Here is an 18315-nt window from a genome sequence, read left to right as displayed (position 1 = left end):
GTGAGTTTTAAAAATACATAAACTAATTGGGTTTGGATTCTACTTATAAGATGAGGCGTACAATGATTGTATTAGATGGGTCGTGATTTATCGGCATTTGAAAAAATATATAAATTCTACTGAATTTTAGAGAGTAAATTATAATTTGTCATTATTAAATAATTTCCTTTCTTTATTAAAAATGCGTAATCTCAAGGTGCTTTATGGCAAAAAAATTAATCTGATGACCGTTTTGAAAAATGTGCAAAACCATGGAATAATTTTTGTAATTTCTGCAAAATTTTATTCATTATTTTCGTGTTTAATTTATTTTTTATGACTAGCAGCTAGTTTAACTGCTTCAAATTTAGGATCAAGGTGATCTTCAATGTAACCGTCAACAAATGCTAATCAATGAAGTTGTGTTTTAGACATGGAAAAACTACAGCTAAAACCTCAATTGAAGAACAAAAACGCAGTTGTTTGGAATCAAAATTTATGCAGATATGTAGCATTAATGACAATTTGATGAAGATTTCTAATATTGTCATTTGTCAACTCTGCAATCTTAGAATTCAGTCCAAAATAGTAGTTAAATATGCAACTTCCAAGAATCACGTTTTATCTGCACTAAGTTCTAAACAAGGAAAACCTAACATCAGGACTGATAACAGGCACCCTATCCCTACCAGTTACATCCTCAGCAGCAGAAAAGGTGAACAATGTCTGAGAAAAAACCTCAGCAAACTCGAAATCAAACAATGTCAACGTGCAACTTTTGAAAGAACAACTACTTAGTCATGGTTACCAAAGAAATAAAACAGCAAACACCTGAAAAACAACAAATTTGGTCCAAAATAGAATCATTCAACTCTTTTTATATATAACATGATATGTAATGATGTAACATACAAAACATATACAATTCACATTGACACAGATTACTTAAAGAAGTCATCGCAATGGAAAAAGAAGCAGGCTATTCCCTCTCAAAATATCAAATAAGGGAATTCAAGGTGTTTCCCTCGCTTAAAAGAGTTCGTAAAAACCAGCTGTTTATGACTCAACCGTGATGTCTTCTTTTGTCTCCTCAATTATCTTGTCAGGAACAACTTTTGCTGTAACATGCTCCTGTTTAGATCTGTCCTTGGCCTTGCGAGTGCCGTTAATGTTCTGTGCACTGTTCTGAACCTTAGTTTTGGCTGTGGCAGCGATATTCAAATCTTCTTTGTGGTTACCCATGCTGTGCCGAGCACAATGTTTCCCCACGTCATCTTTAGATGACTGAATTGCATCACTGCAGCTCTTTCTCCGGTTTAGTTTTGGTGACACCGGTCGAGTCAATGGCAGCTGGCAACCAATAAATATTCTCAAAATATATCATCATCTGACAAAAGCTGCAGGCAGAATTTAAGGCTGTGCATCTATACTATAATCAATGGTACAATCATACTAGGACTAAACTAACAACCATGTTAATTTTTGTTAACAGTTCTAAATTAGGAGACAGATACACTGCAGCTGACAGCTATTATTCATTAATTTATTAATCTATCTACTATTTTGAAGGGTAAAGACAGTTAATTTTATAAAAAGAACTGCTCAACCTAAAAGCTTGAGCTTGTAAGTGAGGGCTCCAAAAAAAATTTTTTGAAATCTAACAGACTCGAGCTTAAAAATTTTTCCCTAAATTTGATCAAATTATATCCCATTATTGGTAGCCTTTTTGTCATAGCTACCAAGACAAAACAATTGCAAGCTCAAACAAAGTCCAAATTCAGTTAATTTGAGGAAAATAGATATTCCACGTCACTGCTGCAGATAAATCCTACTTCAAAATATGCAAGTTTCATTAAATTTTCAGGAGTCCTACATCTGGTCCTTAGTATTCATCTGTGCAAAGTGATGGCTTTTTTTAACTGCTTCATATGCATCTTCAATCTTTAAGAATTCACACTGAACTGAGAAAAGTCCTGATCAGAATACCTTCTTGAGTTCAACCTTAGGTGGAGGTGGCTCATAGTAGAAACTAGGAACAGGTTTTGCTTTAATCACCATGCTCTTTCTAAGCTGCTTGATGGCTGCTTGATGCTCTTCCTAAAATAAAGGAGAAAAGTTTAAGTGTGCACTTACACATAATATAAAAGATTAGGGGGTAATCTACCTTGGACCTTGCCTCGGCCTGGTTTCGCTCTGCTTCCAAAGCCCTGTGTTTTTCCTCTAGTTTTGCATAGAACTGGTTGACAACAACAAAGATAATTAACTTATGGGATTCAATACAAATGTGTCAATGAAGGAAAAAGTTCAAGGAACATGATCCACATAGGCATTTGATCAATAAATACCTCCTTTCTTTTCTCTGCACGTTCGGTAGATCTAAAGGTAGGAGCTGTTCCAATGGTTATAGATTTAACAGTTCTCACTGATGCAGCTGTACTACACATAGCTAAGGACTACTTATCCAAAAATAACAAAGCCAGAGTTTACGTGAACCAAAGTTTTAAAGAAAGCCTTTCTTTTTCTCTCTCCCCCAAACTCAAAATGTAAATTGCTAAAACCAGAAAAGGATATGAGGACGCAACAGAACAATTATCTTCTTCATCAGGAAGCTTCTTATTATCAGGGTTCAATGGCTTCCTTGCTGTAGAAGGTGAATTAGGCTGAAGGAAGTGGCATAATTTTAAGATCAGTGCTATATCCAGATATAAATATAAATACATAATATCACTAATTCATGGAGGAACAAAATTCATTATTCCATTAAGCTTTCTGAATTAAAGATACGCTTCATCCCATACAAACTTCAGTGGCCAATGCAAATTATGTTATATGGTTATAGTTACAAATTGAGGCACACCAAGGCAGTAAAGTCATACTATTATATAAAGATAAGAGTCTAGGTTGAATTCAATCCAACATCAAACAATTGTGTGAAGTTTCAAACATATTATCCCCTAAATTTCTAAACAAAGTTCTCCAAGTCAATGACTAGCCCAACACAATTGAATAACCACTAACATGCATACACGTAAAATAATAAATTCAAACCACCAGAAAAAATGGGGGAGAAAAACCTCAAAAATGGCAGTTGCATTGATAAGAAAACAGTCTCACTTGTATCTTTAAACATTATGTTCCAAATATCTGAAAAAGAAAAAATTCATCCAAAATAGGTTCTAGATTAAATATAAGAAATTTACAAAAAGAGATAACAAGAAACAGCATGTTATTTTTCATTTGGAAACATCACATGGTTACTAAAGTTATAATTTCAGAATACTTTCAATTTTCTTGTTCCTGATCTCTACCAAACAATGTAAGTTGGAAACCTCTAAATTGATCGCTGATGCTAGCATGTATAGTTTATCACCCAATCCCAAAGTCCACTTATGTAGTTACAATAATCAAATCTCAAACAGATCAATTTGAGTTCAGGTCATGGCTCGCCTCAAGTTAATAATATCAGATCAGCAATCCTTGAGCAAAAAATAGAAAGCAAGATGACAGCGTTTGATTTACCACAAAAGCTGTTGAGAACTTTAATTACCTGTGAATTCTTTGTAGCAATAGGGGAACTCAAATTATTCCCATTTTTTGAAGTGTTCACACCAGCACGTTTTTCAGTTGCCAGAGCAAATGGCTGGGGGATAGTATGCTGTCCCTGTGCATATCTCGCTCCACCGGATTTTGAAGCAGGAAAACTTGAATTTTTATCATCATTCGACTTCAGAGCTCCAGGCTTTTCATTTTTACCCTCAGCCTGATCAGGGTTAAAATTTGTGTTTTTGATGCCAAGCACATCTTGTTTCTGGTTATGGTTCTGAATAACTGAATCTTCTGCAGTGCATTCCTTCTCCTCATAGTCCTTTGCTTCCACACTATGTCCTGAAGTTTTAGGAAGAGCATTAACTTTATCATGAGAGACACCATTTGACTTCACTACGGCACCATTTGGCTTCCTATCCATTTCCTCATCTGCAAGTTCTAGTCCCATCACACTGAAAGAATTGCAATATTCTTAGCATCAAAATGCTTCACAAAAGCAACATGTTTAATTCATAGATTGATAATAAACTACTTGTTTGTGGAGACAAAAAGCAAACAAATAAACAAAACGGCCTACAAAACAAGAATTTACTATTTCCATGAAATGTAAATAGTTCAAAATTAGTTTTAGCACTCTAACAGCTATATAATTTAAAACAAATAGAAACTGTCAAATACGTTGAATTTAATAAACAAAGTTAAACACTTCTATCAATAAATAGCAGCAAAATAAATCTTTTTATTTAATTGAGTAAAAGATAAACTAAATACGATTTTAAGAATGAAATAAGAAAATATTTATTGAAAAATCCACCTGAAAAGACCAACAAGCAGTCAATTCAAGTTGAGAAGAGAAGAAGCTAAGAAAAATCTACCGGGTGCAAGAACGCAGTAGAACTCCTGGGTCATGACAAAATAAATTAAATTATAACTTAAAGACCACCAAAAACTTGCGTGAAGAGCACAAAACGACAGGTAAACTTAACGGAAAGATGCAATCTTGTTGTAAGCCCTGGCTAGGCTAAATATCCATAAAAGATAATATCCCAAAAAGATCAATCACTCCAAAATTTGCATAAGTAGTTTATATAAAACCACTAGGTGATCATTTTTTTTTTTTTCTATCTAGCTCGACAATTTCATGCTAACAGAAGTATTCCATGACATTGGCACATAATAAAATGATCTTATTGTTGAGTCGATATTTTCTTCCCAGGAAAATTCCCAGCAGAGAATTAAAATATGCAAAGAAGGTGCAGATGAAAACAAAATAATCTGAACCATAACTGAAGAAATCAAGAAACATAAACAGAACCATTATATTCATAGGAGGTAAAAATTAATAATTGAAGGATAAATTGGTGATAAGAGGGCCAAAACAGGTCAAAAAAAATATCATGCTTTAAAAGCGAAAGACCATCGAAAGGAAGAGAAAAGGCGAAGCTCACTAGCACTCAAAAATAGCTTCGTTAAACGCCCAAAAATCAAATATTCCATCAAAAACTCAAGAAATGAATACAAAAACCATAAACGCAGGCCGAATATACCATAAAAAAGAAAGACAGAAAGGGAAAAAAATATATAAAAAAAAAAAACACATACACACAGCATGAAATACAAAAACAGCAACAAATGACCCAACCTTGACATCCAAACTGATAAATGCATCCAGAAAAATCTAGAGTAAAAGAGTAAAAAAAAAAAAAAAAAGGTTCATTCCCAATGAAGCACTAACACACCTCAAAATTTACACAAAACGGGGGAGGAAGCTCATTTCAAGAGGCAGAATCTCAAAAACGGCAAATCAAATATCAGATAAAAAACCTTATAGATCGAACCACATTGCTTTTTTTCAAGAAAACAGAGCCATCACCAAGAAGAAACAAACCCAAAACAGTAAGAATATGAAGAGATTTCTTACAATTCCGGTCCGATCTGACAGGATCTCGAGCTTCTCTCTTCCTCTCTCCCCGTTTCTCTCTCTATCTCTCTCCAAAAATAAAAAAAGAAGCAAAAATGTAGCGAGAGGCTCGAAACTGTTTTTATTTTATGTTGCGCTTGAGGGTTTATATTATGCATAGAGCGGTTTTTTCAGTTTTAACGGCGTTACTAACGGTGTTCTATTTCTTTCATGATTAAATTACTATAATTTCCTTATCATTTATTAAAATTAATTATTTAATCTTCATAATTTTTTAAATCTCCTTATAACGCCTTTATATTTTATAAAATTAAATTCTTTAATCTTTTTATCAAACAAAATGTTAATCAACTTATTCTAATGTATTGTAAAGCAAAAAGCTTATTTTAATGTATTGTAAAGCAAAAGCTGATACAATAAATAATAATTTAATATTAAAATTATTATTAACTCTTTTAGGAGGATAAAAAAAGATAAAATTTATAAGTATATTTATAAAAAATTAACCAAAGAATGCTTTATCTTTACTTCACAAGACCATACAAAAATGTTTTACACTATAAGCAACTAAACTTCAAAAGTGGATGAAAACTATATTAGACATAGAGATTAAACTTGATTTGATGTCTAACAATATTTATTTTAATATTTCTTGCATAAAATTTTAATATTTGAAAGAAATTTTACCTAACAGCGTTAATTGACGGCACAATCAGGAACCGAAATTTATTTAAAAAAGAAAGGAGAGATTTGTAAATAAATAGCGCCGACGTGATGGTGGCGACACGTTGATCCAAAAGTCTAATTCTGCCTGCTCAAATCTCGTTGAAAGATTTTTATTTTTTATTATTATTTTTTTTAACTTTGTTGTTTGTACGCTTTGCTCATATCTTTTTAGAATTATTTTTTATTTTTAAAATATTTAATTAATTAATGTATATTTACCAATTCAGTTAATTTTTCTATTTTTAAAACAATAATTTAATTATTAAATATTTATCTCGTGTTGAGTTTTAGACACCGTTTTATTTCATAAAAATATTTTTTCATTATATAATTAAAATGTTAAATTGAAGTAATATATTTATATTTTTTATATATAAGTATTTTTATGTTTAAGACTTCAGTTATTTGAAATAAAATATTTTCCTGATTTCCCAATATTTGGAGTGTTTAAGAAGTTTAATAAAAAAAATAAATTATTAATGAAATAAAAATAACATCAAAATAAAAGAAAATAACTTTTCATTTTTAAAATTAAAAATCATTTTTATGAAATTAAATAATTTTGACATAAAATATTTTTCACATGTAAATTATTTTATGTAAAATAAACAGAGTCTAAATAGAATTATTAAAATCTATAAAATAAAAAATAATTTTCTCTTTTTAAAAAAAGAAAGTCATTTTTTTAAAAAATAACTTAATTTTTTCTTTGATCAGAAAAATATTTTCGTTGATTTATTTTCTTAATTATTTCAAATATTAAAAAAATACGAAAAATATTATTTTTGTGAACCAATTAGAACCAGACTCTTTCAATTTTTTTCCTAAAAAAATTTGATAATATATGTGAGATATTTGGTTGAAATTTGGGCAAAACTAATTGACAAGGTAAGCTAAGGAATAGTTAGAATTAGGTTTGAACATGTTGAACACAAAAAGGCATATTAATGCACGTACCAATATAGTATTTAGGGCACAAATAATATTTTAATGATACCAACAATATTAAATTCTTGATTAACAGTGAGTGGTTGGACCCCATGACACTTACAAAATACTACAACAGTTCAAGCATAGAATGATTTCATAGTAGGCAGCTCGATTCATTTTTGGAAGGTTGGAGGGAGCTATGGAATAGGGTTCTTACTAAATGGGTGCTTCAATTCCCTTCCTTACCCTAAATCTTAACCAGTTTGGGGAATTTCCTTTCAAGTTTAGTTTAGAAAAAGTAGCTTTCAAATCATTGAATTTGAGTTTTAATGGTTTGAATCAAATTCTGTTGATATTCGATTAATGGTATTCAAGTCTCACAATCTTAATTAAATAATAGAGAAAATTCTTACCTATATAAATATGATAGGAGAATTCCATTGTATATCTTGTGTTTTTAATATATAATGGATCAGGTTTTGATAAGAAAATTTTATATATATATATATATTTTAGGCAATAAAAGCTAAGACAATTATGAGATATATAGCAGGATATAATTTTCTTCCCAACAAGAGATGAATGATCACGAAATAGGTAGATCGAGAGATTTAAACATTAAAGATGGAAAAAAAAATCAAATCACCGCTGATTGGTAGAATATATATATATATATATATGGTGAGAATTCAAACTATCGTAAAACATATTGGTCAAGTCTATACACTCATTGCAAAGGAATATCTCAGTGAATTGTCTGGTTTAGATTCTAAGAAGACATTTTTCTGATACCATTTGCTTGGATGCAGGGAAAAAGAAAGAAAATAAAGCCTTCTCTCATTCCTCAAAGTAATACACGCTCGCTTGTGGAACCTGCTTGCTTACACAGGATAGAGCACCATAAAAGATGCTAGGAACCAATGTTTTTTTGCCACATTTTGATTTTTTTTTTAAAGTGAAATTAAGAGAGCTGATATTCAAATTTAAACCTGTTAAATGATTGATATGAAAATTTAATTAGACTATTTGGATATAATTTAAAATAATTATAAAATATAATTAAAAAAAAATACACCAATATAAAGGAGGGTAGCGTGGAGTGTGACGGATGAGACAAACTCCAACTCATTTGAAATAGATTGAACTTTTGCCAATCTTTTGAATATTCCCACCTCCCATCTTCAAAAAAAAGTCAAAAAGCATTCAACTTTATATGAAAAAAGAAAATTTTTCCCCTTTTTCTTTGATATTTTTTTTCCCAAAACTTATCCCATCACCATTTGCGGTACAATTTTTCCCATATAATTTGAGTAGAAAATTACTATTTACTAATGAATTTCTTTATATATATATATATATATATATATATATATATATATATATATATATATATATATATATATATATATTTAAATCTTAAAGAAAAATAATATCAAAATATAAGTACTAGTAAATACATTTATATTTGAAAGCTGAAAATTTATTCAAATACCACTTTTCATGAAGCAATTTTCAATAATTTTACCATCTAAATTAATCAACATCTTAATCATGGCACCACCACAAATACTAAAGATGCCATTCCAAAATTGGTAGAATGTATCAATCTAAAAAAGAATAACTCAAATTAATGTAATTAAGTTTATTAGAGAAAGAAACATATTCCTAACAAAGACAAGTTTCAGCCAATAGCAAGAAGCATTTAATCATCTTTATTATTATTATTGTTATTATTATATTTTTTAAAAAAGTGAAGGTATTTTTCAGGAAATTCAATGAAAGGAATAGAGTACAGAATTTGAAAATTGGAATCATCTCACAAAAGAAGATTATAATGGTCCCATTTGGTCTCATTTTGAAAGAGAAAAAATTTAAATAGGGGACCAATAGATCATGGTCCAACATTGTGTTAATGGTGGCGATGGCCGTAAGTATGAGGAAGCAGAGTAATTGGCGGCAAAAGCTGTTTGACGAAGAAAACTTAAAATTACAGCGTTAGGTTTTGTTGATTGATTGTCCCTACACTATGCACTAAGCTCCAAGCTGGTTACATTAGCTTCTTGTAGGCTTGAGCCAATTAATTTTATTTATAAGTAAAAATATGTAAATAAATACTTAAAATAAATTAGAAATTATAAGTTATTATTTATTTATTTTAAAATTATTATTTAATATAATAAAATATTATATTATTCTAATAAATTTTAAAATTATTAATATTATTCTCATTTTAATAATCACGTCACTTAATTATATATTATTTTTGGTAATTCTAACTTGTTTGGGATGTTTTTGGTCTAAATTAATCACACTTTATTCAAATAAATTACTTAATTAATGATGGTGCATGATTGTCCAATCTTTTTCTTAAAGGAATCTGACTGTTCAATTTTTTTTTGTTAAATTGTTCATTCTTAATCATGGAATAAGTTGAAACCACATAAATCTGTCCACAGTCATTCTAATTAATTATTTTCTTTGGGAAGATTAAGAAATGGTAGCCACATTTAAGGTCACGAAACATCAACAATTACATATTTGCTAAAAATCAAATTGATTGTGATTAATTACCAACCATTTATAGATGCAAATTAAGTTTCTTAGAGAATGACACATGCCTTCCTCATTCATTAATAAACATTATTATCGGTGTAATTTGTCAGATTAGGCTTCCTAACATACTCACCTTAATTAATCATATTTATATTTCATTTTTAAAGCTTAATTAATTATTATACAATGGGTACTACGTAGTTAGTTAAAACATCTGATCATAACCCTCTAACGTGGGTTAAAATTCAACAATCGTTCATAAATTTATGAGATTCTAATATTATAGTCTCTCAACTTAAAAATATAACATAAAATTCATTTAATTTTTAAATTTTCATAGTGAAACTTTTACAACCTTCAATCACTTGTTTTCTGGTTAAATGCTAACATAGAAAAATCTAACGTGGTGCTAAATCAACATTTCTTTCTCATCTATCATACCACATGTAACAAGATTATCTTTTAACTTTACTAGTTGTAATACTGTTATCATTTAATTTTATCATTTGTAACACTATTATTTTTCAACTTTATCATTTGTAACATTATTGTCCCACAATGTTTTTTATTATAAAATATTGTTAAAAAAAATTATTAATTACTTTTTTGTGTTAAAAAAGTTGAAAAACAGTAGTACAACAAATGATAAAATTAAAGAACAATAGTGCTATAAATAACAAAATTAAAAGATAACAGTGCTACAACTAGTAAAGTTAAAAGATGATATTATCACATGTGTTATGATAGAGAAGAAATAAATACTGACTTGTAACATCCCTAATTTTCAAATAATTATTTTATTTTTTTTTTATTCTAACCCTGGTATTATGGACTTCGCGTATGTACTTTCATTTCATGGAAATTCGATTGTCGTTCGGATCTGCAATTTCAGGCCGAGCAAATAAGCTATTGGAACCATTTCAGAACTGAGTCAAGATTATAGGCTACCTCACTGTTTTCAGACATTCTAGACACGTTCCAGTTGTCAGATTTGGCATAGGTAAACTTGAACTCTACATTACTCAATTTTTGCCTTTTACTGAGTTAGAATAAAATTTATAAAATATTCGTGGATGATAAGAAAATTACGATTCTTATTGCAATAGCCTTATAATATTATTAAGGACCGCGGGACAAGTTTATAGAATTTTTAAAGTTAGTTTGGATAGTTTTTGAAAAATATTAGTTTTGAAGTCTTATAATTGAGTTGTCTATTATTGTGATTATTGCTTGGTTTGGAGGGCCCAAAATGGGCCATATAATGATGATGAGATATGAGTTGAGTTTAAAAGTGCTATTTGAACCATTTTACAGGTTGGGTAGGTCATAGGTATAGGGGAGACTCTGCCGGATTTTCAGCACAACTTAGGATATCTTTGGTCTTTTCTAAACTTGTATTGAGTCAAATATATTAAATAATTACAATGAAATTGTCAAGTGAGCCGGGACAGTCTTCCTCCTCCGCCCTGCCACCGCAGTGACCTCGGTTCAAGTTTGTGAGTAAAATATTAATTTTAATTATAATTTCGATATTATTATATGTTCAAGTATGTCCATGCATCACTTATAAATATGTATCTATGTAGTTAAACACTAGGCACGTTTTATATTGCATTCATAATTATTGAAGTGCCATGGCTGTTGTTTGTGGTAATTTGGAGCAGTGTGCGTGTGTGGCATGGTATTGGATATGGACAGGACGGGTAGACATGGCTTGAGAGACACTCGCTGGGACCTGATCCTTCGGGATAGACACGACTTGAGAGATACTCACTGGGACCCCGCATTTGGTTTATTAAGTGAAAGTCCAGCTTGAGAGACACTCGTTGAGAGAGGTTGGATTAAGAGGGCTGTATAGGGGATCAACTCCCATATATTTATTGTTTGACAGTGTTAAGTGTGTGAGTGCTCCAAATTGCTTTTTTACTGTTATGATATGAAAATTATAACGATGTTGTGTTTTACTCCACAGGGTGCATTAGCTTTAAATAACTATAGAGATTATGGTTAAAATTGATATTTTACTCTATGAGTCGAACGCTCACTTCTGTTCATCTATTTTTCCAGGCTACAGGAGGATTATTTGTTGTGGCTAACCTGCTCTTCTTCTTCGCAGGTCCATTGATAGTATTTAATGTATTTTTTATGATTGAGTTAAATTTTGGACTCCGCATGTGTTAAAAGCACTTATTTTTATTTTATGCCTGTATTATAAAAGTTATGTTGGACCTGTAAAATTATTAACTGTATGCATGATGGGATTGGATGAGGGAACTGAGCTCCCATTTGAGTTATAACATTTTAATTATGTGGAGGGTGAGCTGAGCTCTCCAATTTATTATATATTGTGTTTATAGGTCGGACGAGTCAAAAACTCCCCATTGAATGGTCTATTTTATGGCCGAACTCTATTTAGTTGAATTCTTAAAATTGAGCCCAAATGGGCCTTAGAGTTGGGTTGAGGAATAGTTAGGCTTACTACGGGCCTCGGAGGCTTTAGGCTGGCCCAGGCCCTAGCCCTAGTGCCGGTCCGACCCATAGGTTGGGTCGTGACAAAAGTGGTATCAGAGCTTAGGCTCCAGATTCATAGAGAATATTTATCTAAAGTGTTGGGAAGAGTCTAATAGGAGTCAGATGAGAAGTATAGGATTCTGTTTCATCTTTTTTCTGTAATTCTTCATTTCTAGATTTTGCGTTATTCCTTAGTTAATATAAGAGTGCCTCAGTTGGTGTCTTGATTTTCGTGGAGTACATAAAAATGTGAAATAGAGTTAGCAGACATGTTGAGGTCTGCCATGATGATACATACTCCAAGAAATGTTATGTTTGGTCAGTATGGGTTTAAGTGGTGTGCCTATCTAGTACAAGGCACGAGTAAATAAAGGTGAGTTTTGATAGTATAATTGTACTAGATAAGGGTGAGGATACCACTGCTGGCAATCGTCAGTTGATGACCTCGTCGGAGTAAGTATATGATAATAGTAGATTCAAGAGAGATAAGATATTAGAAAACCTAGTCTGTCAGGACGTATCGTGATAACTATATAATGTTCTCAATGTCTGCTTTATAAGCTGCAGATTACAGTACTGACATGAGATTATTGTGTAGACCTGCGTGCATCCTCGTGGTGCTCCATAATGAGGGTGTTTGCGGATGGCCTCTGTTTTGGTACAATTATGCCAAAATAGAGTTTTATATCTGCAGAGGAGTTGGGAACTCCTGGTTAGGGATCTAGAGCTAGAATATCAAAAGGTCACAATTGGGTGGTAACTAAAGTCAATAACTCGATTACCCTAGCATGAGTTCGAGTTACATCAAGAGTTGCCATCAGACTAGAGGTTGCAGATTAGTTGCAAAGTAAAGGTGACATCTATAGAGTGAGACCATCTGGTCTTCGGTATGAAATTTTGGATGGTTTTTGTAGTACAACAGATATTTTGCTTAGAGCTTAGTGAGAATAGTATACCTTGTTTGTATCAGCAAGGTGTAAAGTACAACCCTACTACCTAGGGAAGGTCGGAACTATGAATTGATGATTTAAAGAGCTATGATATGATAAGAGAGTCATTAATTTGACATGGTTTTGGCGAGGTGGTAAATGTAGTACCTTTATTGCAGTAAGTTAGGGTATAGTCCTATCTTTTCAGAAGGGATCGAAGGTTATTACTGATAATGATGACTTATGGAGTAGTGTCCCAGATGGAATTGTAGCGTGAGATAGAGAGTTGTTAGCTCAGGTGTTCTGGAGAGGGTACAAGTTCCATGTATAAATTATAAGATGTAAGATCAAGATGTATGTAAGCCTTTAAATTGAATAACGGGTTTGGATACCTAGTATTTTAAGTTTCAGCTAATTAAATGGATATGAAAAATTAGAGTTGCTACAGATCCCATCCCTAAGGTAGTAAGGGGTAGTATGTAGTCCAAAAGGGTAAGAATAGAATCACGCAGGAGGAGTATGACTGCTATTCCCTAAGTTCATCCTTAGCTTCTTAATACTTAAGACTAAAGTATACTCTAAATAAAGTAAAAGAAAAAGGATAAAAGTTAGCATCGATAAATCATAGAATATATATATATATATATAGATAGATGAAGTGCGGTTCAAATGCAGTAGGAGAGATAGTCTGAATGCTAGTAGAAGTCTAGCTAGGGTAGTTAGAGGATCAATTCTGAGTAACATTGAGGTATAGATGACGTGGTAGGGATAGTGGAAAGGTATAAGTTTCTGATATGACAATCATGTTCAAAAAGAAAATAGAGCTAAAGGATGGAAGAGTGAAAGTTCAGATTTGGGTAAGATAAAAAGAGTTGGCTAAAGAATAAACTGGAAAAACATATTAGGATATGATTAGGAAGAATAGAGCCAAAATACCGAGGAAGTGAATGTGGTTCTAGGAAGGGTAAATGAGATAAAAAAAAAAAGGATAGAAAGCGTAGAAAATGATGGCATTAGGAAGAACATTGTTAAGTTATGGAACCCAGAAGTACAGGACTTAGAGCAGGTCATAATTGATGTAATGTTAGGAGCCAGAGCCTAGAGCTTAGGGTTACAGAATCTGGATTAGACCTTATCTATTCTCTACCCCCAAGGTAGGATAATGGGGCAATGACATAAGAACCCTTTTATTTGTTGACAGTATAATGGAAATTAGGTGAGGTGTGCAATCAAAGTAGGTAGTAACCGTTGAGAATGCTGTGGTAACTTAAATTGTATTGTCAGATAAAGAAGCAAGATCAGTATAAAAGTCAACATAAGGGATATAAATGTGCAAGATGAGGGATAATGCCACAGAAGCTTGATGTTAAAATTTAGAGTAGTGAGACCTAGAGTCTAAAATTGGAGTTAGACAGATATTTTCAGTGTGATCGATAGAATAATTATGTAAAAAAAAAGAGTAAAAATAAATAAATAAATAAATAATATGATAATATGTAGCAGAACGCTAATAACGGTCAGAATAAAACAAGATAGGTATAGGTATAATTATAAGATATTGAGAAGTACATGGATTAAAGGAATGATTATTGGTAAGATTGGAGTAGATCTGAAAGAATCTGTGAGTGCTTTTATCTTCTAGAATATAATTAAGTATAAGGAGCATTGAACAAATAATTATAAGTATGGAAGATAAATGGAGAGTAAAAAGGAAATAGTAAATTCTAAGATGATATATCAGGCAGAACAACAGTATAACAAATGGTAGATACAACTGATATCTTGTAATAACGCACAATAATTACAAAGAAATAATGAAACTAAAAAGGAAGACTAAGGGGTATGAGCTAAATCTTGTTTATCAAACAATGTTATACCATAAATGGTGGGAGAACATTTATACTTTTTTTCAAATTGGCTCGTGTTTCGATTCTAGGAGATTATGTTAAGAAGAGAGGTTATGTTAAAGTGACCCAATTAATTGAAAATTTGATGGGCATTAGTGCATATCCAATCTTTGGAGGCGAAAATGATGATAATGGTGTACCTAATGTTAAGTATGAAAGAATGATCAGAGAGGTCACAGGAGTTAAATCGAGCTAGTTACTAGGGCTTACAACCCTTTTAAACTATAAGCTGGAGGAAGTGTTATTTGCTAATGAGTTACAGCGAATGAAATTATTGCTAATGGGAAAAGTTGAGGTTGAAGTTTGGAAAGTTATGGACAGTATGTGTGATTACATTAAGGAGAATGAACACGTAAAGTATCTTGTTCAGAATTAAGGCATGGCATATATTTCCCACAATCGTGTTAGTTTAGATAGAACTTATAATTTATGGGGCTCCTATCTATCTAGGATGAGCAATTTCCTACTAAAGCTGGTAGGGAATGATAATGTTCTGATAGGTAAGTTGGGAAAGAGGATACAAAAAGAATTTTTTATGGTTAATTACAAGTGTTACATAATGTGAAGAATGTGTTGGTAGGAGTCAATCGTAAAATTAGAATTCTCGAAGTAATGGAACTAGTAATCAAGATAAGACTAAGAAATAAAAAAAAAAAAGAAAGTTAAAGTTGATAATGGGATGGACATCCTTTAAGGAAAAGGTGTAAGGGTGAGATAAGACTAAGATTAAGGAATAAGTACAGCTTGTTGAAAAGATATCAACAATAGCAGAAATAGGAAAAGAAAGTGGATAAGATCCAAATGACAGGAAGAAAGCTCGGTAGAGCTAGTTATAATGACGAGGATAAGAAGGAATAGGTATGCTAGGAACACACTAAGAGATGTTTGAAACAAGTTATTATGAGATGATAGATTAAAGGAGTAGTAGAGCCTCAATCTAAGTGCTAATGTGTCAGAAGTAGGCCACATAATAAGAAACTTTAGGAGAAAGTCTAGATATTTTCATTCCAGAGAAGGAATGGAAAATGATAAAGTTGCATTAACTGGGTTGTTAGGGAATACAAATACATTTTTCCTATAAGAGAAGAGACCCAGTTCACTTTCCAATATTGATAAGTGGTGTAGGATACGCTTGACACTTGGATGGAGCTCTACATAACTAGTTACATAAGATGGACAGGAGCTGGTCTAAGGACCTTAATAATGACACAAAAGAGATTGAAAATTTGAAGTATCATGGGAGTGAGAAGATTTATAGGTATTGACCATTGAGGTCATAGGACAAGTAAAGGTTTCGAACTAGATGTATATGATAGGTGCTACAGGAAAGCATTTCATAAGATACTATAGGGTAAGGAACATAAGTCATGTTTTTGGGGAACAGAGATTATTGAAACAAAGGAATGAGGACTGAAGTCACCAAGAGACACGTTAGGGCGTAATAAAAGTGAGGTAAGTGCCAAAGTTGATTAAAGTTATCAGATATCAAGTCCAGAGTAGTGGAGTTATAATGAGTATTAGATATGACAAAAAAAAAAAGAGGAGTAAACGAGTAGTTAGATGTGATGGTTTAGACTTAAAAGGAGGATGGTAGCTGGCATACTACGACAGGGGCAGATAGACATAAAAATTTTTAGCCATCCATGCAGATCAAAGGCAGAAATATGTAAAATTTGTAATGGGTGACCGTGTTCTTGAAGGTTTCTCCTATGAAAAGGGTTATGAGATTTGGAAAGAAAAGACAAATTGGTACTCCGTTATATAGGACCTTTTAAGATCATGGACAGAGTGCGAATAGTTGCTATCAGTTAGAGCTGCCACCAAACCTTTCTCATGTCCACCCAGCATTCCACATTTTCATGCTTAGAAAGTATGCTCCCGATCCTTCTTATATGCTGCGACCAGACACAATAGAGTTAAATGAGAATTTGATCTTTCAGGAGCAATTAGTAGCCATAGTAGACTATCAGATGAGACAACTTTGGTCAAGGTAAATCCCTATGGTTAGTCCTGTGAAGGAGTTAATCTATGGAGGAATGCACTTGGAAATTAGAGCTAGATATGCGCAGCAAATACTCATAAGTTTGATATGCAACTATGTGTCATTGTTCTGCCTTGTGTAAAATTTGAAAATGAATTTTCTATAAGGGGGGAAGAATGTAACATCCCTAATTTTCAAATAATTATATATATATATAATTATTTGAAAATTAGGGATGTTACATTCTTCCCCCCTTATAGAAAATTCATTTTCAAATTTTACACAAGGCAGAACAATGACACATAGTTTTTCAAATAATTATTATTATATATATATATATATATATATATATATATATATATTTTTTTTTTTTTTTTTTTTTTATTCTAACCCTGGTATTGTGGACTTCGCGTATGTACTTTCATTTCGTGGAAATTCGATCGTCGCCCGGATCTACAATTTTGGGCCGAGTAAATAAGCTGCTGGAACCATTTTAGAACCGAGTCAATATTATAGGTTACCCCACCATTTTCAGACATTTTGGACGCGTTCCAATTGTCAGATTTGGCATAGGTAAACTTGAACTCTACATTACTCAATTTTTGCCTTGTACTGGGTTAGAATAAAATTTATAAAATATTCATGGATGATAAGAAAATTACGATTCTTATTGCAATAGCCTTATAATATTGTTAAGAACCGCGGGACAGGTTTATAGAATTTTTAAAGTTAGTTTGGATAGTTTTTAAAAAATATTAGTTTTGGAGTCTTATAATTGAGTTGTCTGATGTTGTGATTATTGCTTGGTTTGAAGGGCCCAGAAGGTGCCATATAATGATGATGAGATATGAGTTGAGTTTAAAAGTGTTATTTGAACCATTTTGCAGGTTGGGTAGGTCATAGGTATAGGGGAGACTCTGCCGGATTTTCAGCACAACTTAGGGTGTCTTCGGTCTTTTCTAAACTTGTATTGAGTCAAATATATTAAATAATTGCAATGAAATTGTCAGGTGAGCCGGGACAGTCTTCCTCCTTCACCCAGCCACCACAGTGACCTCGGTTCAAGTTTGTGAGTAAAATATTAATTTTAATTGTAATTTCGATATTATTATATGTTCCAGCATGCCCATGCTTCACTTATAAATATGTATCTATGTAGTTAAACATTAGGCACGTTTTATATTGCATTCATAATTGTTGAAGTGCCATGAATATTGTTTGTGGTAATTTGGAGCAGTGTGTGTGCGTGGCGTGCGTGTGGTATGGTATTGGATATGGACAGGATGGGTAGACACGACTTAAGAGACACTCGCTGGGACCCGGTCTTTCGGG

The 18315-nt window shown here is 32.1% G+C and overlaps 1 protein-coding gene across 3 annotated transcripts; it reads right to left on the bottom strand.

The window, feature by feature from the left end:
• Window positions 1-825: 825 nt before the first annotated feature.
• LOC110644445 (protein WVD2-like 2) lies at window positions 826-5571 on the bottom strand. Of its 3 annotated transcripts, none has more exons than XM_058146706.1 (7): window positions 5447-5571; window positions 3527-3977; window positions 2552-2639; window positions 2325-2413; window positions 2144-2215; window positions 1966-2076; window positions 826-1329 (listed from the first exon to the last, which is right to left on the bottom strand). In XM_058146706.1, the coding sequence occupies exons 2-7, from the start codon at window positions 3971-3973 to the stop codon at window positions 1036-1038; spliced, it is 1101 nt and encodes a 366-aa protein (XP_058002689.1). In that variant the 5' UTR covers window positions 3974-3977; window positions 5447-5571; the 3' UTR covers window positions 826-1035. The 3 variants fall into 3 exon arrangements, with proteins under 3 accessions (XP_058002689.1, XP_058002690.1, XP_058002688.1); XM_058146707.1 differs by having other exon boundaries at window positions 5350-5559; XM_058146705.1 differs by lacking the exon at window positions 5447-5571 and adding an exon at window positions 5265-5388.
• Window positions 5572-18315: the final 12744 nt, after the last annotated feature.

The sequence above is a fragment of the Hevea brasiliensis genome, chromosome 5 (genome assembly GCF_030052815.1).
Source record: "Hevea brasiliensis isolate MT/VB/25A 57/8 chromosome 5, ASM3005281v1, whole genome shotgun sequence".
In the NCBI taxonomy this organism is placed as follows: domain Eukaryota; kingdom Viridiplantae; phylum Streptophyta; class Magnoliopsida; order Malpighiales; family Euphorbiaceae; genus Hevea; species Hevea brasiliensis.
This window is presented reverse-complemented; position numbering and strand designations above follow the sequence as displayed.

Excerpts from the sequence above, each read along its gene's own strand:
- LOC110644445 (XM_058146706.1), bottom strand. The coding sequence starts at position 3,973 with ATGGGACTAGAACTTGCAGATGAGGAAATGGATAGGAAGCCAAATGGT. Across the intron at positions 2,640-3,526 it reads TTGCTACAAAGAATTCACAG|CCTAATTCACCTTCTACAGC; the intron begins GTAATTAAAGTT and ends CACTTCCTTCAG. Across the intron at positions 2,077-2,143 it reads AGGCCGAGGCAAGGTCCAAG|GAAGAGCATCAAGCAGCCAT; the intron begins GTAGATTACCCC and ends CCTTTATTTTAG.